Source organism: Mobula birostris, chromosome 28 (genome assembly GCF_030028105.1).
Source record: "Mobula birostris isolate sMobBir1 chromosome 28, sMobBir1.hap1, whole genome shotgun sequence".
NCBI lineage: Eukaryota > Metazoa > Chordata > Chondrichthyes > Myliobatiformes > Myliobatidae > Mobula > Mobula birostris.
Window position 1 is genome coordinate 39,051,766 of NC_092397.1, and position 26,908 is coordinate 39,078,673.

The 26,908-nt window shown below is 46.3% G+C and overlaps 1 protein-coding gene across 1 annotated transcript in view; it reads left to right on the forward strand.

Moving 5' to 3' along the window:
* Positions 1-2,473: 2,473 nt before the first annotated feature.
* Positions 2,474-26,908, forward strand: part of naaladl1 (N-acetylated alpha-linked acidic dipeptidase like 1) — a 152,908-nt gene continuing 128,473 nt past the window's right edge. The window contains exons 1-3 of the mRNA XM_072245914.1: positions 2,474-2,491; positions 3,209-3,313; positions 26,208-26,446. Coding sequence (XP_072102015.1) covers positions 2,474-2,491; positions 3,209-3,313; positions 26,208-26,446 — 362 coding nt within the window. The remainder of the gene's footprint in view (positions 2,492-3,208; positions 3,314-26,207; positions 26,447-26,908) is intronic.

Genomic DNA, 26,908 nt, shown 5'->3' on the forward strand with positions numbered 1-26,908 from the left:
ATGTTACCCCTAAACTTTTGCCCTTTAACTCTCAACTCATGTCCTCTTGTTCAAATCTCCCCTACTCTCAATGGAAAAAGCCTATCCACGTCAACTCTATCTATCCCCTTCATAATTTTAAACACCTCTATCAAGGTACCCCCTCAACCTTCTACACTCCAAAGAATAAAGACCTAACCTGTTCAACCTTTCTCGGTAACTTAGGAGATGAAACCCAGGCAACATTTTAGTAAACCCCCTCTGTACTCTCTCAATTTTATTGACATCTTTCCTATAATTCAGTGACCAGAACTGTACACAATACTCCAGATTTGGCCTTACCAATGCCTTATACAAATTCAACATTACATCCCAACTCCTATACTCAATGCTCTGATTAATAAAAGCCAGCATAGCAAAAGCTTTCTTCACCACCCTATCCACATGAGATTCCATCTTCAGGGAACTATGCACCATTATTCCTAGATGCCTCTGTTCTACTGCATTCGTCAATGCCCTACCATTTACCATGTATGTCCTATTTTGATTAGTTCTACCAAAATGTATCACCTCACATTTTTCTGCATTAAACTCCCATCTGCCATCTTTCAGCCCACTCTTCTAACCGTCCTAAATCTCTCTGCAAGTTTTGAAAACCTGCCTCATCATCCACAACACACCTATCTTAGTATCATCTGCATACTTACTAATCCAATTTACCACCCCATTATCCAGATCGTTAATATATATGACAAACAACATTGGACCCAGTACAGATCCCTGAGGCACACCACTACACACCATTCTCCAATCTGACACTCAGTTATCCACCACCACTCTCTGGCGTCTCCCATCCAGCCACTGCTGAATCCATTTTGCTACTTTATACTTTATACTTTATTGTCGCCAAACAATTGATACTAGAACGTACAATCATCACAGCGATATTTGATTCTGCGCCTCCCACTCCCTGGATTACAAATATTAAATATTAAAAATAGTTAAAATTAGTAAATATTAAAAATTTAAAGTATAAATCATAAATAGAAAATAGAGAAATGGAAAGTAAGGTAGTGCAAAAAAGCCGAGAGGTAGGTCTGGATATTTGGAGGGTACGGCCCAGATCCGGGTCAGGATCCATTCAGCAGTCTTATCACAGTACTTCACTATTAATGCCTAACGATTGAACCTTCCTAACTAACCTTCCGTGTGGAACCTTGTCAAAGGCCTTACTGAAGTCCATATAGACAACATTCACCGCTTTACCCTCATCAACTTTCTTAGTAACCTCATCAAAAAATTCAATAAGGTTTGTCAAACATGACCTTCCACGCACAAATCCATGTTGACTGTTCCTAATCAGACCCCGTCTATCCAGATAATTATATATACCATCTCTAAGAATACTTTCCATCAATTTACCCACCACTGACGTCAAACTCACAGGCCGATAATTGCTAGGTTTACTCTTAGAACCCTTTTTAAACAATGGAACCACATGAGCAATACGCCAATCCTCCGGCACTATCCCCATTTCTAATGACATTTGAAATATTTCCGTCAGAGACCCTGCTATTTCTACACTAACTTCCCTCAAGGTCCTAGGGAATATCTTGTCCGGACCCGGATACTTATCCACTTTTATATTCCTTAAAAGTGCCAGTACTTCCTCTTCTTTAATCATCATACTTTCCATAACTACCCTTCTTGTTTCCTTTACAATTCAATATCCTTCTCCTTAGTGAATACTGAAGAAAAGAAATTGTTCAAAATCTCCCCCATCTCTTTTGGCTCCACACATAGCAGTCCACTCTGATTCTCTAAGGGACCAATTTTATCCCTCACTATCCTTTTGCTATTAATATAACTGTAGAAACCCTTCGGATTTATTTTCACCTTACTTGCTAAAGCAGCCTCGTATCTTCTTTTAGCTTTTCTAATTTCTTTCCTAAGATTCTTTTTACATTCTTTATATTCCTCGAGCACCTCATTAACTCCAAGCTGCCTATATTTATTGTAGCTCCCTCTCTTTTTCCAAACCAAGTTTCCAAAATCCCTTGAAAACCATGGCTCTCTCAAACTTTTAACCTTTCCTTCCAACCTAACAGGAACATAAAGATAAGTATAGATAAAATAATAAATAGTATAAAAAGAGAGGGAAAAATACCGAGCAAGTGTTTGTGCGTTCATTGTCCATTCAGGGATCTGACGTCAGAGGGGAAGAAGCTGTTCCTGAATTGCTGAGTGTGTGTCTTCAGGCTCCTGTACCTCCTCCCTGACGGTAGCAATGAGAAGAGGGCCTGTCCTGGGTGGTAGGGCCGTTAACAATGGAAGCTGCCTTTTGGAGGCATCGCCTTTTGAAGGTGATGGAAGAGGAAGAAGATGTTCTTGAATACTGATGTGTGGATCTTCAGGCTCCTGTGTCACCTGCCTGAGAGCAGCAACAAGCTGAACTGAGCTGAGCAGGCCTGGAATTAAAATACACTGAAACACGATGGTCGACCCAGGAAGTGTGAGGGGATGTCAGGCTGGGGTTCCAGGAGCGTGGTTAGGTGGGGCGATAATGGGGGCATTTCACATCTAGGTAGGGTTTCAGAGGGTGAACATGGCAGCATTTCTCATGTGCTGAGGTTCAAAGCTCTGTACTGTTATGTTTAGCAACTTCAATAGAGAAACACAGAGCTGGGGATAACGGGTGGACTTTGCTTTCACAGTGAGGCACCCACATGTGACATGGTGACAAAATGATGCATGCCATTCACATATAATCCATAATGAATAAATGCTGAATCAAACAATATATTTGTGATATTGAAATATTAGCTTAATTAATTTAATCATTTAATTAAGTAACTAAATATTAAACTCCAACTCAATACAGAATTTATCTTAACTCAAATATGTAACCTGTCGCTCTCTAGCCATCCTCATATATCGATACACTACTATGCAAAATTCTTAACTCCATGTAAGAAAATTCTGTAAAGCCAAGATGCTTTCAAAAACAATGAAAACTTTGTAAATATCAACAAATGTACTATAAAGAGCAGTAATTGTAAAAATCAATAATTGGTGTGAGATCCCTTTGCCCTTAAAACTGCATCAGTTCTCTTAGACACACTTCAAGCAGTTTTATAACAAAATCGGCTGGTAGGTTGTTCCGGGCAACTTGGAGAACTTGCCACAGTTCTACAGACTTCGGCTGTCTCACTTGCCTCTGTGTTTCCAGGTAATCCCAGACAGCCTTGGTGATGTTGAGGTCAGGCTCTGTGGAACTGAAGTTCACAAGCCCACAGCCATGGAGTCAGTCTTCACCGCAACCGATCCAGGAATCGTCAGTTGCAGGTCACAGTCTAAGTTCAATGGAGAGACGGGTAAACCTCACCTCGCCTCTGCCCCCGACACCCTGACCTTTTCAATCAGCCAAACATTCTGTTGTTCCTCGGTCTCAGACCTGGGCCCTGACGCGTTGATACGTTCTCGGGCCTGGGTCCTGCCACTTTGATTGGGTCTGTACTCGACCTTTCTAATTCAGCCAACTCAACGGGTTAGGTAGCATCGATGGAGAGGAAAGAAAACCCAGTCTTTTCATATAGGAAACATCCTCTCCACATTCACTCTATCTGTGCCCTCTGGTCCTAGACTCCCCCACTATAGATTATGAGAACACTCAGTCCTCTTTTATTGTCATCTAGAAATGCATACATGCATTAAGAAATGATACGATGTTTCTCCAGAGTGATATCACAGAAAACAGGACAGACCAAACACTAACACTGACAGAACCACATAATTATAACATATAGTTACAGCAGTGCAAAGCAATACCATAATTTGATAAAGAACAGACCATGGGCACGGTAAATAAAGTCTCAAAGTCCCCAGGTTGATCGACTCCCGAGTCCCCGATAGCAGGCAGCAAAAGGGAGAAACTCCCTGCCATAAACCTCCAGGCACCGTCAACTTGCCGATACCTTGGAAGCAGCCGACCCCAGCCGACCCTGAGTCCATCTGTCCGAAAACTCCGAGCTTCCGAGCAGCCTCTCCGATATAGCCTCCCGAACGCCATCCTCTGCCGAGCGCCTTCTACCTCTCCCCGGCCGCTGAAACACACAAAGCCGAGGATTTCGGGGACTTCAGCTCCGGAGATTCCGGTTAACACACAGTACCAGCGGTAGCAAAGCGGACATTTCAGAAGTTTTCCAGATGTTCCTCCGTACTCTCACGTCTGTCTCCATCAAATCAGAATTGTGCACGGTCCCCTACTTGACAGGTAACAGATATTCATCACCAAAGTGGCTGTGCGCGCTGTCGTTGCGCCGCCATCTTCTCCCCCCTCCCAGGAAGCATCCTCTCCACATCCACTCTACCAGTGCCCTTCGATCCTAGACTCCCCACCATAGGAAGCATTCTCTCCACATCCACTCTACCAGTGCCCTTCGATCCTAGACTCCCCCCTCCCGGGAAGCATCCTCTCCACATCCACTCTACCAGTGCCCTTCGATCCTAAACTCCCCACCATAGGAAGCATTCTCTCCACATCCACTCTACCAGTGCCCTTCGATCCTAGACTCCCCACCATAGGAAGCATCCTCTCCACATCCACTCTACCAGTGCCCTTCGATCCTAAACTCCCCACCATAGGAAGCATTCTCTCCACATCCACTCTACCAGTGCCCTTCGATCCTAGACTCCCCACCATAGGAAGCATCCTCTCCACATCCACTCTATTTCGGCCTTTCAGTATTCAATGAGATCCCCCCTAAGCTCCAGCAAGTCCAGGGCCATCAAATGCTCCTCGTACTGAGATGAAGAGGACTTTCTTCGGACAGAGGGTACACCTCAGGGATGTGTGCTTATCTCACTGTTCTGCTCTCTCTCTACACCCATGGCTGTGTGGCTTGGCACAGCTCAAATGCCATCTATAAATCTGCCGAGTACACATTGTTGACAGAATTTCAGCCGTACAGGAGTGAGATAGATCAGCTTGTTGAGTGGTGTCTCAGCAACTCAACATCAACCAAAGGACTGACTGTGGACTTCAGAAAGGGAAGTTGAGGGATACACACCAGTATTCATCAAAGTTCAAAGTAAAATTTAGTATCAGAATACATTCAAGTCACCACATGCAACCCTGAGATCCTTTCTTCTGCAGGGATGCTCAGCAATTCTATAGAACAGTAACTGTAAACAGGATCAATGGACAACAAACTGCAAATGCAGATATAAATAAATAAATAACAATAAATAATGAGCATGAAATAACAAGATAAAAGAGCCCTTAAATGAGAGTAGTTATCCCCTTTTGTTCAAGAGTCTGATGGTTGAGGGGCAGTAACTGTCTTGAACCTGGTGGTGTGAGCCCTGAGGCTCCTGTACCTTCTACTCAAAAACTTCGGCAGATGTGCTGTGGAGAGCATTCTAACTGGCTGCAATTCCGTCTGATGTGGGAAGGGGTCACTACATCGGATCAAAAGAAGCTACAGGAAGTTGTAAAATTAGCTCCATCTTGGGCACTAGCCTTCACTGTATCCAAGACATCTTCAAGGAGCGATGTCCCAGAAAGGCAACGCCCAAGCATATACTATGGACATGTGGTCAATGTTTAGGGATCTCTTGCAGGATGTTGGGGATAAATTTGTCCCGGTGAGGAAGATAAAGAATGGTAGGGTGAAGGAATCATGGGTGACAAATGAGGTGGAAAATCTAGTCAAGTGGAAGAAGGCAGCATACATGAGGTTTAGGAAGCAAGGATTAGATGGGTCTATTGAGGAATATAGGGAAGCAAGAAAAGAGCTTAAGAAGAGGCTGAGAAGAGCAAGAAGAGGGTATGAGAAGGCCTTGGCGAGTAGGGTAAAGGAAAACCCCAAGGCATTCTTCGATTATGTGAAGAACAAAAGGATGACAGGAGTGAAGGTAGGACCGATTAGAGATAAAGGTGGGAAGATGTGCCTGGAGGCTGTGGAAGTGAGTGAGGTCCTCAATGAATACTTCCCTTTGGTATTCACCAATGAGAGGGAACTTGATGGTGAGGACAACATGAGTGAGGTTGATGTTCTGGAGCATGTTGATATTAAGGGAGAGGAGGTGTTGGAGTTGTTAAAATACATTAGGACGGATAAGTCCCCGGGGCCTGACGGAATATTCCCCAGGCTGCTTCATGAGGCAAGGGAAGATATCGCTGAGCCTCTGGCTAGGATCTTTACGTCCTCGTTGTCCGTAGGAATGGTACTGGAGGATTGGAGGGAGGCGAATGTTGTCCCCTTGTTCTAAAAAGGTAGTAGGGATAGTCCGGGTAATTATAGACCAGTGAGCCTTACATCTGTGGTGGGAAAGCTGTTGGAAAAGATTCTTGGAGATAGGATCTATGGGCATTTAGAGAATCATGGTCTGATCAGGGACTGTCAGCATGGCTTTGTGAAGGGCAAATCATGTCTAACAAGCTTGATAGAGTTCTTTGAGGAGGTGACCAGGCATATAGATGAGGGTAGTGTAGTGGATGTGATCTATATGGATTTTAGTAAGACATTTGACAAGGTTCCACACGGTAGGCTTATTCAGAAAGTCAGAAGGCATGGGATCCAGGGAAGTTTGGCCAGGTGGATTCAGAATTGGCTTGCCTGCAGAAGGCAGAGGGTTGTGGTGGAGGGAGTACATTCAGATTGGAGGATTGTGACTATTGGTGTCCCACAATGATCTGTTCTGGGACTTCTACTTTTCATGATTTTCATTAATGACCTGGATGTGGGGGTAGAAGGGTGGGTTGGCAAGTTTGCAGATGACACAAAGGTTGGTGGTGTTGTAGGTAGTGTAGAGGATTGTCAAAGATTGCAGACAGACATTGATAGGACGCAGAAGTGGTCTGAGAAGTGGCAGATGGAGTTCAACCCAGAAAAGTGAGGTGATACACTTTGGAAGGACAAACTCCAAGGCAGAGTACAAAGTAAATGGCAGGATACTTGGTAGTGTGGAGGAGCAGAGGGATCTGGGGGTACATGTCCACAGATCCCTGAAAGTTGCCTCATAGGATAGTTAAGAAAGCTTATGGGGTGTTAGCTTTCATAAGTCGTGAGATAGAGTTTAAGAGTCGCGATGTAATGATGCAGCTCTATAAAACTCTGGTTAGGCCACACTTGGAGTACTGTGTCCAGTTCTGGTCACCTCACTATAGGAAGGATGTGGAAGCATTGGAAAGGGTACAGAGGAGATTTACCAGGATGCTGCCTGGTTTAGGGAGTAGGCATTATGATCAGAGATTAAGGGAGCTAGGGCTTTACTCTTTGGAGAGGAGGATGAAAGGAGACATGATAGAGGTGTACAAGATAATAAGAGGAATAGATAGAGTGGATAGCCAGCGCCTCTTCCCCAGGGCACCACTGCTCAATACAAGAGGACATGGCTTTAAGTAAGGGGTGGGAAGTTCAAGGGGGATATTAGAGGAAGGTTTTTTACTCAGAGAGTGGTTGGTGCGTGGAATGCACTGCCTGAGTCAGTGGTGGAGGCAGATACACTAGTGAAGTTTAAGAGACTACTAGACAGGTATATGGAGGAATTTAAGGTGGGGGGGTATATGGAAGGCAGTGTTTGAGGGTCGGCACAACTTTGTGGGCTGAAGGGCCTGTACTGTGCTGTACTGTTCTATGTTCTATGTTCTATGTTCAAACGAGACTGAAGACACACACTCAATGATTCAGGAACAGCTTCTTGCCCTCTGCTATCAGATTTCTGAATGGACATTGAACCCATTGACACTACCCCACCACTTTTCTCTCTCCTTTTGCAATAACAATGATTTAATTGAACTTTGTTTTAGTATGTATAGACCTTGATTACAATTTTTGTTATCACAGACTGCTGCCATATAGCAATAGATTGCACAACCTATGCCAGTGATATTAAACCTGATTCTCACTCTGGTGACTCGAGGGAACTTGGAGGCAGAGTCATCGAATGGACTTTGAAGCAGTTTAGTGCCCGTGAAGCTCAGCAATGTGTTGTGGGCTTCTCCCAAAACTTCCAAAAGTACCTCGTTTGAACTGAGTCACTGCAATCTGCAGCCTGGAATTTCCCTTTAAGCTACGTACTTTTGAACCATTTTAATGAATGAGTGATTTCATGTTCTTCTGAAGGACCTGGCAGTCTTAACTGTCATGCACGCCAGTATGACACCTTTAAGTGGACGAGGATAACTCACCATGGCCAGAGGAGGGGTGGGCATACGGCCAGGCTGAAAAGCCGGAGAATGGAGCTCCCCCCACCCAGTATCTTGTACTGTCACTGGAGAACAAGATTGAGGAACTTAGGGCAAGATTGCTGTACTTGAGGGAAATGAGGAATTGCTGTGTTCCGTGTTTCACAGAGACAAGGCTCACTCTGAAGACCCAAAGGCTTCTCGATACTGTACATTGGATGAACCAGACGTCTGATTCAGAAAAGACAAAAGGTGGGGGTCTGAGTTCTTTGTTGGGCTCAGACATGGCGTATTTGCTGCACTCTTGTTCCCCCGACCTGGGACGTCTAACGATTATGTGCTGACTGCTCTCCGTGATCCTGACTGTAGTTTACATGCCGCCCGAATCGGGCACTCGCTATGTAGGATGCTGCCATCACCTGCCAAGAAACAGTTCACCCCAACACATTTCAAATCATAGCTGGGGACTTCAGTCATGCTTGTTTGAACAAATCTCTGCCCAATTATCATCAGCATATAACCTGCAGCTCCAGGATGTCTCAGCACACTCGACCTCTGCTATACTACGATTAGGAATGCCTGCTGTTCCGAGCCTAGGATGCACTTCAGGAAATCTGACCACTTGGCTTATCCTCACAGAGGGATCAGAAGTGGAGAGAGTGAGCAGTTTCAAGTTCCTGGGTGTCAAGGTCTCTGAGGATCTAACCTGGTCCCAACATATCAATGCAGGTATAAAGAAGGCAAGACAGCATCTATGCTTCATTAAGAGTTTGAAGAGAATGTCAACAAATACACTCAAAAACGTCTATAGTTGTACTGTGGAGAGCATTCTGACAGGCTGCATCACTGTCTGGTTTTTTTATAAAGTCTGTGATGTCCGTGGTGTGTTCATTCAGATCCTCCGCTGAGCCCCTGAACATGGCCAAGTCCAGTGACTCAAAGCAAGCTTGTAGCCGTTCCTCTGACTCCCGTGACCGCCCCTTTATTGTTTTATTTCCAGAGCTTCATTCTTTAGCCTCTGGCTATAACAGAACCAGGTTTATTATCACCCGCATATGTTGTGAAATGTGTTAACTTAGCAGCAATAGTTCAATGCAATACATAATATAGAAGGAACAATAATAATAAACAAATAAGCAAATCAATTACAGTATACGTATATTGAATAGATTAAAAATCGTGAAGAAACATAAATAATTTATATTTTTAAAAAGTGACGTAGTGTCCAAGGGTTCAATTTCCATTCAGAAACTTGGATGGCAGAGGGGAAAAAGCTGTTCCTGAATCACTCAGTGCATATCTTCAGGTTCCTGAAGGTAGCAATGAGAAGAGGGCATGTCCTGGGTGGTGGGGGTCCTTAGTGATGGATGCCACCTTTCTGAGATATCGATCCTTTGAAGAGGTCTTGGGTACTACAGAGGCTGGTACCCATGATGGAGTTGACTAATTTACAACTTTCTGTAGTTTCTTTTGTCCTTGTGCAGTAGCCCCCCCCCTGCCCCCCCCCCCCCCCACTCCTTACCAGACAGTGAGGCAGTCTTTCACAATGCTCTCCATGGTAGTGGAAGTTTTGAGTGTTTTAGGTGACATACCAAATCTCTTCAAACTCCTATAAAGTATAGCCGCTGTCTTGCCTTCTTTATAACTACATCGATACGTTGGGACCAGGTTAGATCCTCAGAGATCTTGACACCCAGGAACTTGAAATTGCTCACTCTCTCCACTTCTGATCCCTCTATGAGGATTGGTATGTGTTCCTTCATCTTACCCTTCCTGAACTCCACAATCAGCTCTTTCGTCTTACTGATATTGAGTGTCAATATTCATCAATTTCCTCTGGATTGGCCCCTCATGCCTGTGATGTGGTCACCTCAATATTGAGGTCCCACAAAGGCAGCCACGTCTTGGTAATGGCTCCCATGTGAATTTTATTTTTATGTTCACTCTTTCTTCCAAACGGTACATAAATTCGAATACTTAACCTCCTCCCTGCTATTTTGGCAGCTCCCAGCCTTATCAGCTGATTTATTTTTAAAGAAATGCTCTTTATCTCTTCCTGAAACGATATGTTATCACGTTCGTTCTGTTAACTTTGCCCCCTGCTATTTGATTTACAACACTGCAATTCAGAACTCTTTCCAGTTCCCTAGTGCAGAAGGTGAGATTTGAAAGGAGGGCGTAAATGTATTGTTAAGTCTACCCATGCCTTCCAGATCGACATTTATTTTAAAAGGCTAAGTCATCTTTAACTAACCTGGTGTGGAGACAACTTTCCCCAGAGTGGCAATGGAAGGAGGTACAGGTCCCACACCACCAGGTTCAGGAACAGTTATCACCCCTCAACCATCAGGCTCCTGAACCAGTGAAGATAACCTCAACTCTGAACTGATTCCATCAGGAAGGAGGTACAGGAGCCTCAGGTCCCACACCACCAGGTTCAGGAACAGTTATTACCCCTCAACCATCAGGCTCCTGAACCAGTGAGGATAACCTCAACTCTGAACTGATTCCATCGGGAAGGAGGTACAGGAGCCTTGGGTCCCACACCACCAGGTTCAGGAACAGTTATTACCCCTCAACCTTCAGGCTCCTGAACCAGTGAGGATAACTTCACTCACCTCAACTCTGAACTGATTACACTACTAACAGGCTCACTTTCAAGGACTCTGCGACTCTACAACTTTCAAAGACTCTACGACTCTACAACTCTACAACCCAAATCTACAACTCATCAAAGTCAAATCTGGAGTATTGTGTACAGTTCTGGTCACCAAATTGTAGGAAAGATGTCAATAAAATTGAAAGAGTACAGAGGAGATTTACTAAAATGTTGCCTGGGTTTCATCTCCTAAATTACAGAGAAAGGTTGAACAAGTTAGGTCTTTATTCTTTGGAGCGTAGAAGGTTGAGGGGGGACTTGATAGAGGTGTTTAAAATTATGAGGGGGATTGATAGAGTTGACATGGATAGGCTTTTTCCATTGAGAGTGGGGGAGATTCAAACAAGAGGACATGATTTGAGAGTTAAAGGGCAAAAGTTTAGGGGTAACATGAGGGGGAACTTCTTTACTCAGAGAGTGGTAGCTGTGTGGAACGAGCTTCCAGCAGAAGTGGTTGAGGCAGGTTCATGTTGTCGTTTAAAGTTAAATTGGATAGATACATGGACAGGAAAGGAATGGAGGGTTATGGGCTGAGTGCAGGTCGGTGGGACTAGGTGAGAGTAAGATTTTGGCACGGACTAGAAGGGCCGAGATGGCCTGTTTCCATGCTGTAATTGTTATATGGTTATCTCAGTATTATTTATTTATAATATTTTTTTTGTATTTGTATAATTTATCTTCTTCTGCATGTTGGTTGTTTGTCAGACTTTGTGTGTAGTTTTTCATTGATTCAATCGAATTTCTTTCTTCTGTGAATGCCTGCAAGAAACTGAATCTCGGTGTAGCCTACGGGGACATATATGAACTTTGAAATTAAACTTGCTTTGAATAGAACATAGAATAGTACAGCACAGTACAGGCCCTTCGGCCCACAATGTTGTGCCAACTCTCAAACCCTGCCCTCCATATAACCCCCCACCTTAAATTCCTCCATATACCTGTCTAGTAGTCTCTTAAACTTCACTAGTGTATCTGCCTCCACCACTAACTCAGGCAGTGCATTCCATGCACCAACCACTCTCTGAGTAAAAGAACCTTCTTCTAATATCCCCCCTGAACTTCCCACCCCTTACCTTAAAGCCATGTCCTCTTGTATTGAGCAGTGGTGCCCTGAGGAAGAGGCGCTGGCTATCCACTCTATCTATTCCTCTTAATATCTTGTACACCTCTATCATGTCTCCTCTCATCCTCCTTCTCTCCAAAGAGTAAAGCCCTAGCTCCCTTAATCTCTGATCATAATGCATACTCTCTAAACCAGGCAGATCCTTGGAAATCTCCTCTGTACCCTTTCCAATGCTTCCACATCCTTCCTACAGTGAGGTGACCAGAACTGGACACAGTACTCCAAGTGTGGCCTAACCAGAGTTTTATAGAGCTGCATCATTGCATCGTGACTCTTAAACTCCATCCCTCGACTTATGAAAGCCAACACTCCATAAGCTTTCTTAACTACCCTATCTACCTGTGAGGCAACTTTCAGGGATCTGTGGACATATACCCTGAGATCCCTCTGCTCCTCCACACTACCAAGTATTCTGCCATTTACTTTGTACTCTGCCTTGGAGTTTGTCCTTCCAAAGTGTACCACCTCACACTTCTTCGGGTTGAACTCCATCTGCCACTTCTCAGCCCACTTCTGCATCCTATCAATGTCTCTCTGCAATCTTTGACAATCCTCTACACTATCTACAACACCACCAACCTTTGTGTCGTCTGCAAACTTGCCAACCCAATATTTGAGTGAATTCTTTGAAGAGACAGTATGTTTATCATCACAGAGTGAAGAGTGAGTTTGTAAATCTGGCGGGTACAGACACACCCAGCCCTGAGACACCCGGCAAAGTCATTTGATTCCAAACAATTGGTTTATTGATCAATACAGAATGTCTCTCTGGTGCTTCCCGCTCCCTCCCCTCTCCCTTCCCCTTTTCCCAACCATGATTCCCCTCTCCCTGCCCCCTTCCCACTCTCAGTCCACAATAGAGACCATTATGGTTACTAGCATAGGTGGAGCATTGGCTGGTCTGCAGGAAGCGGAGAGTGGGAATAAAGGGATCTATTCTGGCTGGCTGCCGGTTACCAGTGGAGTTCCACAGGGGTCGGTGTTGGGACCGTTGCTTTTTACAATGTATGTCAATGATTTGGACTATGGGATTAATGGATTTGTGGCTAAATTTGCTAATGATACAAAGATAGGTGGAGGAGCGGGTTGTGTTGAGGAAACAGAGAGCCTGCCGAGAGACTTAGATAGTTCAGGGGAATGGGCAAAGGAGTGGCAAATGAAATGCAATGTTGGAAAGCGTATAGTCACGCACTTTGGTGGAAGAAATAAACGGGTGGACTATTATTCAGGTGGGGAGAGAATTCAAAATGTAGAGATGCAAAGGGACTTGGGAGTCCTTGTGCAGGATAGCCTAAAGATTAACCTCCAGGTTGAGTCGGTTGTGAAGAAGGCGAATGCAACATTGGCATTCATTTCTGGAGGTATAGAATATAAGAGCAGGGGTGTGATGTTGAGGCTCTATGAGGCACTTGTGAGTCCACAGTTGGAGTATTGTGTGCAGATTTGGGCTCCTTATTTTAAAAAGGATATATTGACATTGGAGATTCATGAGAGTGATTGCAGGAATGAAAGGGTTACTGTGTGAGGAACGTCTGGCAGCTGTTGGGCTGTATTCCCTGGAGTTCAGGAGGATGAGGGGGGATCTCATAGAAACATTCCAAATATTAAAAGGCTGAACAGATTAGATATGGCAAAACTTCAGGATTGTAGGACGTCCATTTAGAGCAGAGATGCGGAGAAATTACTTTAGTCAGAGGGTGGTAAATCTGTGGAATTTGTAGCCACGAGTAGCTGTGGAGGCCACGTCATTGGGTACATTTAAGGCAGAGATAGATAGATTCTCGATTAGCCAGGGCATCAAAGAGTGTGGGGAGAAAGCAGGGGAGTGGGGATGACGGGAAGAATTGGATCGGCCCATGATTGAATGGCGGAGCAGGCTTGATGGGCCGAATGGCCTACTTCTGCTCCTGTATCCTATGGTCTTATGGTCTTATATCAGAATCAGGTTTATCATCACTCACATATGCCATGAAATGTGGTTTTTTTTTCACGGCAATACATAAAATTACTACAGGACTGTGCAAAAGTCTTAGGCACCTGAGCTGTATATATGTACCTAAGACTTTTACACAGGACTGTATTTATATATAAAACTAAACTAAATAAATAGTGCAAAAAGAGAAAAAAAGTAGTGAGGTGGTGTTCATGGGTCCAATGTCCATTCAGGTATCTGACGGCAGAGGGGAAGAAGCTGTTCCTGAATCACTGAGTGTGTGTCTTCAGGCTCCTGTACCCCCTCCCTGATGGTAACAATGAGAAGAGGGCACGTCCTGGGTGATGGGGGTCCTTAATGACGGATGCCTCCTTTTTGAAGACGTCCTGGATGCTGGGGAGGCTGGTGCCCATGATGGAGCTGACTGAGTTTACAACTTCCTGCAGTTTACTGTTACTGCCCAGCGACCACCTGGCTCTAGAACCAACAGGGATAACTTCACTCGAGGACTTTCAAAGACTCTTCATCACATGTTCTAAATATTTATTGCTTATTTATTTATTATTATTATTTAATTCTGTTTGTACTTGCAGTTTGTTGTCTTCTGCACGCTGGTTGAACGCCCAAGTTGAGCGGTCGTTCATGGATTCTATTTATGGTTATTATTATCCTATTACGGGTTTGTTGAGTATACCTGGTATCTCAGGTTTGTGTATTGTGACATACATGTACTTTGATAATAAATTTACTTTGAACTTTTTGACTGAGTGGGTGGAGCTGATTGATGTCAAAGGGTGAAAGAGATGAAGAGTTGGAGAAACTCAGCAGGTCAGGCAGCATCTGTGGGGGGAGATAGAGAGTCCAGAGCTTCGAGCTGGTGGCCACTACTTATTTTTGCTGAGAGATCCGGCATGGTAACGGGCCCTTCGGCCCAACGAGCCCGTACTGCCCATTTACACCCATGGGACCAATTAACCTACTACTTATTCAAATAACTCCATCTCCAGGTCAACATCTGCCTACCACTCGCTCCCTCGACCACATTTCGGGAACTCTGATCACCTGGGTGTCCTGCCGGTCCCTGCATACAGACGGAGGATAAAGAACAAGTCTCCAGAGATGAGGACAACAGAGGTGGTCACGGGAGGCGGAGGAACAGCTACGGGATTGCTTTCAGTCAGAGGACTGAGCTGTGCTCAAGGTCTCATCGGAGGATCTGAACGAAAACATCACGGTTGTCGTGGACTTTATAAAGTTTGTTGTAGACAAGTGTGTCCCCACAAAATGACTCAGAGTCTTCCCTAATCAGAAGCCCAGGGCGAACCAATCTACTGAGACCAGTTCAAGTAGACAACATGCAGAAATGGCGATTCCAGACTAAACTTGAGTCACTGAAGGACGCTCAGTAGCCTTGGCAGGGTATGGAGCTCGCTGCCTCCACTTTGACCATCAAAACATGGAGGCACCTTCACGAACTCCCACAGCCCCGATGACCCTGCGATTTCGGTCTCTGAGAGCACCCTGGGGTGACCCCCACGGAAAGCATCCGGCCCAGATCAGGAGCTGTGCTGATCAACTGGCTGGAGTGTTCACTGAGATCTTTACCCTCTCGCTTCGGCAGGATTCAATTACACCAGCGCCCAAGAAGACCGTGGTGACCTGCTTCAATGATTATCATCCAGTAACACCTACATCCACAGAGATGAAGTGTTTTGAGAGGCTGGAAATGAAACATATCAACTCCAGCCTGAGGTGACTTGGGTTCAGTCCAGTTTGCCTACTGGCATAACAGGTCCACAGCAGCTGCCATTTCATTGGCTCTTCACTCAATCCTGGAACATCTGGACAGCAAGGCACATACATCAGTCGCTCTTTATCGACTACAGCTTGGCATTTAACACCATCATCCCCTCAAAGCGAATCAATAAGCTCCAAGACCTGGGCCTCAACGCCCCCTTGTGCATCTGGATCCTGGATTTGCTCACTCGCAGACTTCAGTCAGCTTGAATTGGCAGCAACGTTGCCTCCACAATGCCCATCAGCACAGGTGCACCAAAGTCCCCTGCTCTACTCGCCAGGCACTCATGGCTGACGCTAAGCACAGTTCCAGTGCCATGTTTAAGTTTGCTGATGACACCACCGTTGATGGCTGGATCTGTGACGGGATCCTGAATTATCCCTTATGGACTGTGCCTTTAAAAAGAGAGAGAGAGCGTGCAGCTGAGAGAGAGACGAAGACTGCTCACAGTTTGTTTGGGATTTCTGCAAGGACACTGCCAGATTCTGAGTTCCTACAGAGAGAGAAGGGAGGAGCTACTTGATGGACAGCCGGTGTTCAGCATGCTGAGATAAATAGAAGGTCAGTTGGCTGTTAGACACACATGATTTTGGACACTGGATGAGCTTGGTTGTGCCCACAGAAAGGTAGGTTTCTGGAGGATCGATCAGTGGCTCTCGCAGTGTGGAAAAGGTGTGACCGGTGTGAAGTTATTAGTGTGTCCAACCCTCGCCTGGGTTGATAGCTCACCCACAGAAGACGGTCTCCTTGGTATGGTCACATTCGGTGACTTCTAAAGGATTTTGGAGGACAACGAAGAATCGACGGCATCAACTCACCTGAAGAACTAAACACCTCTCTCTCTCTCCATCACTACTCAACTAAATACCACAAACTAAACTTTACCCATCATTGTAAAACTGTATCCATTTACCTCCTAAGCTTGAAGAAGCTTGGTTTTTATATATTAGAAACCATAGAAAAACTACAGCACAGAAACAGGCCTTTTGGCCCTTCTTGGCTGTGCTGAACCATTTTCTGCCTAGTCCCACTGACCTGCACACGGACCATATCCCTCCATACACCTCCCATCCATGTATCTGTCCAATTTATTCTTAAATGTTAAAAAAGAACCCACATTTACCACCTCGTCTGGCAGCTCATTCCATACTCCCACCACTCTCTGTGTGAAGAAGCCCCCCCTAATGTTCCCTTTAAACTTTTCCCCCCTCACCCTTAACCCATGTCCTCTGGTTTTTTTCTCCCCTTGCCTCAGTGGAAAAAGCCTGCTTGCATTCACTCTATCTATACCCATCATAATTTTATATACCTCTATCAAATCTCCCCTCATTCTTCTATGCTCCAGGGAAAAAAGTCCTAACCTATTCAACCTTTCTCTGTAACTGAGTTTCTCAAGTCCCGGCAACATCCTTGTAAACCTTCTCTGCACTCTTTCAACCTTATTTATATCCTTCCTGTAATTTGGTGACCAAAACTGAACACAATACTCCAGATTCGGCCTCACCAATGCCTTATACAACCTCACCATAACATTCCAGCTCTTATACTCAATACTTCGATTAATAAAGGCCAATGTACCAAAAGCTCTCTTTATGACCCTATCTACCTGTGACGACACTTTTAGGGAATTTTGTATCTTTCCACACTTATATATGCATGTTTGCTAACCTGTTTGATATACCTGAATTTATATTATGTATTGCATAGTTACTGTTATGTACCCCGTAACTGGGTTGCCAAACCAGCAGAAATGGATCACTCAGTTGGAGTCTGGATTACTAGAACTAAGAAAGTTTTATTAAAGAAACAAGCAACACAGTAATCGAAAGGATAATAAATGCAACAGTTCAGCAATGATAACCACACATGTGCACAGAATTAAGATAACAGGATCAATCAAGCTCTATCGTTGTCTAGGGGTAAATGACCAATTTCAAAGTGACACAAAGTTCAGTCCAATTTAGTTCAGTTCGCAGTAATCGTTGCCATGGCGATGGACAACGTTGGGGAGAGAGAGAGAGAGAGAGAGAACGGGAACGACTGATCATTCAGACACAGCTTCCACTCACAGACCAGCGATATTGCTCACAAGCAGCTTTCGGGCGGGTCCTTTGTGATGTCACCTGAGGTCACCGACTGTGACCCCTCCTCCAGATGCGGTCGATCCTCTGCAGTGAACCCCGCACCCAAGCGAGGGCGGACACACACCGGGTTCCCGCTGATCGTACCTTTCCACCCTGTGCGTTGTCCGGTACTTCCCACCGACTCGTGAGAGGCGCACCGCTTCCAGGGTCTCGTTACCTCGAGTGTCGTGTGTGTCCTGCCTTAGCGAACCTGTCTCTTTTTATCCCCCTGCTGGGGTATCGCCTGTCCATCACTTCAAACAGTTCAGGGTTCAAAGGGGGAGCCGCTCCAGACAGCTCTCTCTCCCGTCCCTTCATTACACATCTCCAGATCGCCTGTCCATCACTTCAAACAGTTCAGGGTTCAAAGGGGGAGCCGATCTTGGCAATACCCAGACTGATGGCTCCTTCATTAACATCTCCACATGCTGCTTCATTGTTCCTTATCTCTCCCTCCCCCGAGGACAGGTGGCAGACCAACTGCCGATGCCACTGGTGCTAGCCCAGGCCAGCAAACATCTTAATTTATGTGTATTCTCGTCACAGTACTAATAAATGAGCTTTAGTTAATAGCAATACCAGACTCTAAGGTGTTTTCCTTTTCTGCTGGTTCTTTAACCCATTACGGGGTACGTAACAGATGAAAAGTGGTGTTGAATCAGCATACAGGACGGAGCTTGAAAATCTGCCTGAGTGGTGTCGTAACAACAACCAAGGAGCTGATTGTAGACTTCAAGAGGAGGGAGCTAGTGGTCCCTGAACCAGTCCACATCGGGAGGATCAATGGTGTGACTTTAAATTCCGTGGTGTTATTATTTCAGAGGCTCTGTCGTTGGTCCAGCAGGAAAGTTCATTAAAGTTCGAAGTACAAAGTACTGCTCGGTTGTAGCGAGTGCAGTCGCCTTTGCTGTTTATGTTGGGGGAGCAGCATCAGTGCTGGTGATGCAAAAAGACTAAATAAACTCATCAAAAAGGCTGGATCCGGCCTTGGTTACAACCCGGACTCTTTGAGTTAGTGATGGAGAGGAGGTCACTAATCAAAATGTTATCTGTTAAGGACAATCTGGTACATCCTCTCCATGACCTTCTGAATAACCCTTTCAAACAGGCTCATTCAGCTCCCCATTCACAAGAATAATTACAGAAAATCCTTCCTTCCAAATGCAATACGCATAGACAACAGTTCATGTCCGTGCGACAGGAGAACACACAACATAGTACAATAGAGGCTGTTTTATTATTTCATACATTATACACAGATAAATACTTATTGTGCGTTGTGTATGTTATTATTAAAGTCTGCACACTGCTAAGGCTCCAGAGGTAGTCATAGCCGAAGGGTGGTAGTGGGGACGAGCTCCCACTGCTAAATAAATGCTCTTCATGGCGTGCATCTCAAACAGCCTCTGACAACCAAGTCCAGCTCCTGGCCTTCACATGTGGCACAGTTCTCAGGCCCGGCGGAGCTGCTCTCACTGACAGGAGAAGGGGCAAAGGCGGGCCACTGGTGCTCCGGGCAGATGGGGCTCGTTAACCACAGATGGCAGCTCATCTAGGAGAGGGAAACTCCGATTTCAAACCTCCGCTGCCTTGCGGCTATACCCGCTCACGGGAAAGGCTTTGGGAGTAAACCCCAAGGAAAATCCGGAGTCAGGGTCCCGAAGGCGGCTGACTGCTGTACCCAGCACCGAAGCGGCAACTCCTGCGATGCTGCTGGGACCAAACTGTACTGACTCTCGTCGTTCCTTTGGGCCTGTCATCAGCACGGAGAGCGGGGTCCCACTGCATGGGCAACAGACGGATCTCCATATCAACTCTGCCCTGGCTTGTGCCCTAGAGAGGCCATAACCAGTGACTACCAGAGGCGCAGTACCCATGGTCGACCACGACCGACGGAGGCCACACTCACATGCTCACACACACACACACACACACACACTCACACACACACACACACACACACACACACACACACACACACACACACACACACGCTCTCACACACACACACACACGCGCGCACACACACACACACATGCTCACACACACACACGCTCACACACACTCACACACGCGCACACACACACACACACACACACACACACACACACACGCTCACACACACACACACGCGCGCACACACACACACACATACACACACGCTCACACACACGCTCACACACACACACAAACACACGCTCACACACACTCACACACACACACTCACACACACACACTGCTAAGTGTGTTTTTTAATGCTGTTGCTGTAACGAAAGAATTTTGTGGTTGGAATCAATATTTATTATTATTACTACTATTATTATTATTAAATGTATTTAAGTGTATATATGTCACCATGTACAACCGAGATTCATTTTCTTGTGGGCATACTCAATAAATCTATGGAATAATAATCATAACAGAATCAGTGAAAGACCGCACCAACTGTGTGCACAAGATAACAAACTGGGCAAATATAAAAAGAAAGAAGCAATAATGATAAATAAATAAGCAATAAATATTGAGGACACAAAATAATCTGCAGATGCTGTAAAAGATCAAAGCAACACGTTCAGTACGCTGGATGAACTCAGCAGGTCGGGCAGCATCAGTCAGAAACGATGGGTGGACGTTTCGGGCCGGAACCCTTCGTCAGGACTGAAGAATGAGAGATGGGGAAGGATTTGAAGAATGCTTGTAGCGTCAACTGATAGACCAGTAATTTGAAGGACAAAGGGGTGGGGGAGGGGAAGCAGGGACGTCATAGCCCTGAAAACAATGGGTAATAGAAGAAGGAGGCGGAACAATGAGAGAGCTGGGTGAGGGGGCCCCCAATCTGTGTCGGGTTTCACCGATGTAGAGGAGGCCACACCGGGAGCACCGGATGCAATAGATGACCCCAACAGACTAACAAGTGAAGTGTTGTCTCACCTGGAAGGACTGTTTGGGGCCCTAAATGGTTGCAAGAGAGGAGGTGTAGGGACAGGTGTAGCCCTTACACTTACAGGGATAAGTGTCGGGCGGGAGATCCGTGTGGAGGGACGTGTGGATAAGGGAGTCGCGGAGGGACCGATCCCTGCGGAAAGCAGAGAGGGGTGGAGAGGGAAAGATGTGCTTAGTGGTGGGGTCCTGTTGAAGGTGGCGGAAGTTGCGGAGGATAATGTGCTGGATCCGGAGGCTGGTGGGGTGGTAGGTGAGGACAAGGGGAACTCTGTCCCTGTTGTGGTTGGGGGAGGATGGGGTGAGGGCCGAAGTGTGGGAAGTGGAGGAGATGCGAGTGAGGGCATCATTGATAACGGTAGAAGGAAAACCACGATCCTGAAAGAAAGAGGACATTTGAGATGTCCTGGAACAGAAAGCCTCATCCTGGGAGCAGATGCGGCGGAGACGGAGGAACTGGGAATAGGGAATGGCATTTTTGCATGTGGCGGGGTGGGAAGAGGTATAGTCGAGGTAGTTATGAGAGTCAGTGGGCATGTAGAAGATGTTAGTGGACAGTCTGTCTCCAGAAGTGGAGATAGATAAATATTAAATATAAATATTGAGAACATGAGATGAACATGAACACAGCGAGCACTGTGAGGGTCATGCTTTTTGACTTCTCCAGTGCGTTCAACACCATCCGCCCTGCTCTGCTGGGGGAGAAGCTGACAGCGATGCAGGTGGATGCTTCCCTGGTATCATGGATTCTTGATTACCTGACTGGCAGACCACAGTACGTGTGCTTGCAACACTGTGTGTCCGACAGAGTGATCAGCAGCACTGGGGCTCCACAGGGGACTGTCTTGTCTCCCTTTCTCTTCACCATTTACACCTCGGACTTCAACTACTGCACACAGTCTTGTCATCTTCAGAAGTTTTCAGATGACTCTGCCATAGTTGGATGCATCAGCAAGGGAGATGAGGCTGAGTACAGGGCTACGGTAGGAAACTTTGTCACATGGTGTGAGCAGAATTATCTGCAGTTTAATGTGAAAAAGACTAAGGAGCTGGTGGTAGACCTGAGGAGAGCTTAGGTACTGGTGACCCCTGTTTCCATCCAGGGGGTCAGTGTGGACATGGTGGAGGATTACAAATACCTGGGGATACGAATTGACAATAAACTGGACTGGTCAAAGAACACTGAGGCTGTCTACAAGAAGGGACAGAACCGTCTCTATTTCCTGAGGAGACTGAGGTCCTTTAACATCTGCCGGACGATGCTGAGTCTGTGGTGGCCAGTGCTATCATGTTTGCTGTTGTGTGCTGGGGCAGCAGGCTGAGGGTAGCAGACACCAACAGAATCAACAAACTCATTCGTAAGGCCAGTGATGTTGTGGGGATGGAACTGGACTCTCTGACGGTGGTGTCTGAAAAGAGGATGCTGTCTAAGTTGCATGCCATCTTGGTCAATGTCTCCCATCCACTACATAATGTACTGGGTGGGCACAGGAGTACATTCAGCCAGAGACTCATTCCAATGAGATGCAGCACAGAGCGTCATTCCTGCCTGTGACCATCAAACTTTACAACTCCTCCCTTGGAGGGTCAGACACCCTGAGCCAATAGATTGGTCCTGGACTTATTTCATAATTTACTGACATAATTTACATATTACTATTTAACTATTTATGGTTCTATTACTATTTATTATTTATGGGCAACTGTAACAAAAACCAATTTCCCCCAGGATCAATAAAATATGACTATGACTATGACTACTATGAAGAGTCCTTGAAAGAGAGTCCATAGATTGTGGGAGGAGTTCAGTGATGGGGCAAGTGAGGTTGAGTGAAGTTATCTCCTCTGGTTCAGGAGCCTGATGGTTGAGGGGTAATAACTGTTCCTGAACCTGGTGGTGTGGGACCTGAGGCTCCTGTATCTCCTTCCCGATGGAATCAGTTCAGAGTTGAGGTTATCCTCACTGGTTCAGGAGCCTGATGGGTGAGGGGTAATAACTGTTCCTGAACCTGGTGATGTGGGACCTGAGGCTCCTGTACCTCCTTCCCGATGGAATCAGTTCAGAGCTGAGGTTATCCCCTCTGGTTCAGGACCATGATGGTTGAGGGGTAATAACTGTTCCTGAACCTGGTGGTGTGGGACCTAAGGCTCCTGTACCTCCTTCCCGATGGAATCAGTTCAGAGTTGAAGTTATCCTCACTGGTTCAGGAGCCTGATGGTTGAGGGGTAATAACTGTTCCTGAACCTGGTGGTGTGGGACCTGACTCTCCTGTATCTCCTTCCCATTGGAATCAGTTCCGAGTTGAGGTTATCCTCTCTGGTACAGGAGCCTGATGGTTGAGGGGTAATAACTGTTCCTGAACCTGGTGTTGTGGGTCCTGAGGCTCCTGTACGTCCTTCCCGATGGAATCAGTTCAGAGCTGAGGTTATCCCCTCTGGTTCAGGACCATGATGGTTGAGGGTAATAACTGTTCCTGAACCTGGTGTTGTGGGTCCTGAGGCTCCTGTACCTCCTTCTCGATGGAATCAGTTCAGAGCTGAGGTTATCCCCTCTGGTTCAGGACCATGATGGTTGAGGGGTAATAACTGTTCCTGAACCTGGTGGTGTGGGACCTGAGGCTCCTGTACCTCCTTCCCGATGGAATCAGTTCAGAGTTGAAGTTATCCTCACTGGTTCAGGAGCCTGATGGTTGAGGGGTAATAACTGTTCCTGAACCTGGTGGTGTGGGACCTGAGGCTCCTGTACCTCTGTCCTGATGGCAGCAGTCAGAAGAGATCATGACCTGGGTGGTGGGGGTCCCTGAACTTGGATGCTGCTTTCCTGTGACGATGCTTCATGTCGATGTGCTCAATGGTGGGGAGGGCTTTACCCGTGATGGACTGGGCCGTATCCACTGCTTTTTGTGGGATTTTCCATTCAAGGGCGTTGGTGTTTCCACACCAAGCTGTGATGCAGCCAGTCAGTATACACTCCACTTTTGTCAATGTTTCAGTGTAAACGCTACCGGATGTGTGAAGGGCAGGTAAATGTAAATGACAAAGTGAAAGGTTATAATGAAGCAGACTGGGAGCCTATCTTATCATACAAGCAGTCTGTTCAAGAATCTGATAACAGACAGAGGCTGTCCTTGACCCTGGTGGTATGGGCGTGCTGGCTTTTGCAGAGGAACATAAGATCATAAAGGAACAGAATTAGGTCATTTAACCCATTGGTTCCACAGTTGTACCATGGAGAGCATTCTGACAGGCTGCATCACTGTCTGGTATGGAGGGGCTACTGCACAGGACCGAAAGAAGCTGCAGAGGGTTATAAATCTAGTCAGCTCCATCTTGGGTACTAGCCTACAAAGTACCCAGGATGTCTTTAGGGATCGGTGTCTCAGAAAGGCAGCGTCCATTATTAAGGACCTCCAGCACCCAGGACATGCCCTTTTCTCACTGTTACCATCAGGTACAGAAGCCTGAAGACACACACTCAGCGATTCAGGAACAGCTTCTTCCCCTCTGCCATCCGATTTCTGAATGGACACTACTTCACTTTTTTAATGTAATATTATTTCTGTTTTTTTGCATGATTTTTAATCTATTCGATATATGAATTCTGCAATTGATATTTTTTTTGCTAGATTATATATTACATTCAACTGCTGCTGCTAAGTTAACAAAATTCACGTCACATGCCGGTGATAATAAACCTGATTCTGATTCTGATTCGAGTCTGCTCCACCATTTCATCATGACTGATCCATTTCCCTCTCAACCACAATCTCCTGTCTCCTCCACATATCCTTTCATGCCCTGACTAATCAAGAATCTATCAACCTCTGCCTTAAAAATACTCAATGACTTAGCCTCTACAGCTACCTCCAGCAATAAATTCCTCAAATTCACCACATCACTCTATGGCTGAAGAAATTCCTCCTCATCTCCATTCTAAATGGATGTCACTCTATTCTGAGACAAGGCTCTCTGGTCTTAGACTCCCCCAGTACAGGAAACATCCTCTCCACATCCAGTCTATCTGTGTCCTCTGATCCTAGACTCCCCCCACTACAGGAAACATCCTCTTCACATCCACTCTATCTGTGTCCTCTGGTCCTAGATTCTCCCACTATAGGAAACATCCTCTCCACATCCACTCTATCTGTGTCCTCTGGTCCTAGACTCCCCACTATAGGAAACATCCTCTCCACATCCACTCTATCTGTGTCCTCTGGTCCTAGATTCCCCCACTATAGGAAACATCCTCTCCACATCCACTCTATCTGTGTCCTCTGGTCCTAGATTCCCCCACTATAGGAAACATCCTCTCCACATCCACTCTATCTGTGTCCTCTGGTCCTAGACTCCCCACTATAGGAAACATCCTCTCCACATCCACTCTATCTGTGTCCTCTGGTCCTAGACTCCCCACTATAGGAAACATCCTCTCCACATCCACTCTATCTGTGTCCTCTGGTCCTAGATTCCTCCACTATAGGAAACATCCTCTCCACATCCACTCTATCGAGGCCTTTCAACATTCGATGTGTTTCAGTGAGATCCTGCTTCATTCTCTTGGACCGCAATGAGTACAGACCCAGAGCTGTCAAGCAGTCCACATGTGGTAACCCTTTCATTTAAAAGTTTCCTGATGAGTACAGGTAAACGATAAGGTGACAATTATAACCAGGTAGATTGTGAGGCCAAGTATGCATCTTATTGTCCTGGAGGTCCGTTTGGGAGCCTGATCAGAGTGGGATACAGGCTGTCCTTGAGTCTGGTGGTGTGTACATTCGGGCTTTTGTATCTTCTGCCCGATGGGAGTGGAGAGAATGTCTGGGATGGGTGGGACTTTGCCTAAGTTGGCTGCAGAAGGCACAGACTGAGTCCACAGAAGGCAGGCTGGTTTTCCGTGATGTACTGGGCTGTGTCAGGAAAGTCAGGCCTTTAAGGTTGTTACAGCTGGGGATGAAATGGGGACAAGCTCCCGATGGCGTGCGTCTCAAATAGCTTCTGAGAACCAAATCCAGCTCCTGTGGCTCAACTACCAAGCCCGGTGGCACGGTTTCTGCCAATAGGAGAAAGGGCAAAGGCAGGTTACCGGCACCTTAAAACCAGTCGCTTCAGGCAGATGGGGCTCGTCAGCTGTCATTGGCAGCTCATCCAGGAGCCGGCTGCACAGGCAACAGCTCGCTCCCCGTATCGTACTGCCCAGGCTTGTGTATCACGTAGGCAGTGAGGACACAACCTCCATGGTTGATCTGGACCCACTGAGCGCCTGGAGCATGAATGCTAGCATGGAGTATTTGGGCTGAATGGCCTATGTGTACATGGGGTGCCCAGTGATGTCTGCGGTGCGGCACCATGTTAGTTGTTTATGATCTTGCAGTCAGATTAACTGATGGATAATGAGTAACTGGAGGTTATATATTATCGTGAGATCTATCTCCAATCAGGACAATCACACCGTCCCTGCCAGGTCGCAGACCGGCTGCTCTTTCCCCTCCTGCTGGACAAACCGCAGCCAGGGATGAAGGTCTGGATCATCACTGGGCTGCTGGCAGTTGTCTGCTTGACCATTGGCCTCCTCCTGGGGCACTTCGCCATCCCGAAGGATGGGGACACGGGGGGAGAGGGTCCCACCCAGGACATCGACGAGCAGCTCATCCAGAGCTTCATGGACCAGATCGACCCCCAGAAGATCAAGGAGAACCTGAGGTGTGTGAGGAGGGGGTAGAGGGAGGCGCTGCTGCTGTGTCCAGTTCCAAGGCTCAGGAGAAGGGAGCAGAGCTGTCTCCCGTCTCCAGAGAGAGCCAGGTTCAATCCTGACCTCTGGCGCTGTGTGTGTGTCTGTGTGTGTCTGCGTCTGTATGAGTGTGTGTGTGTGTGTCTGTGTCTGTATGAGTGTGTGTGTGTGTCTGTATGGGTGTGAGTGTGTGTCTCTGTGTGTGTGAGAGAGAGTGTGTGTGTGTGTGTGTCTGTATGAGTGTGTGTGTCTCTGTGTGTGTGTGAGAGAGACAGTGTGTGTGTCTGTGTTTATGTGTGTGTGTGTGTGTTTGTGTGTGTCTGTATGAGTGTATGTGTGTGTGAGAGAGTGTGTATGTGTCTGTGTTTATGTGTGTCTGTGTGTGTTTGTGTGTGTGTGTCTGTATGAGTGTGAGTGTGTGTCTCTGTGTGTGT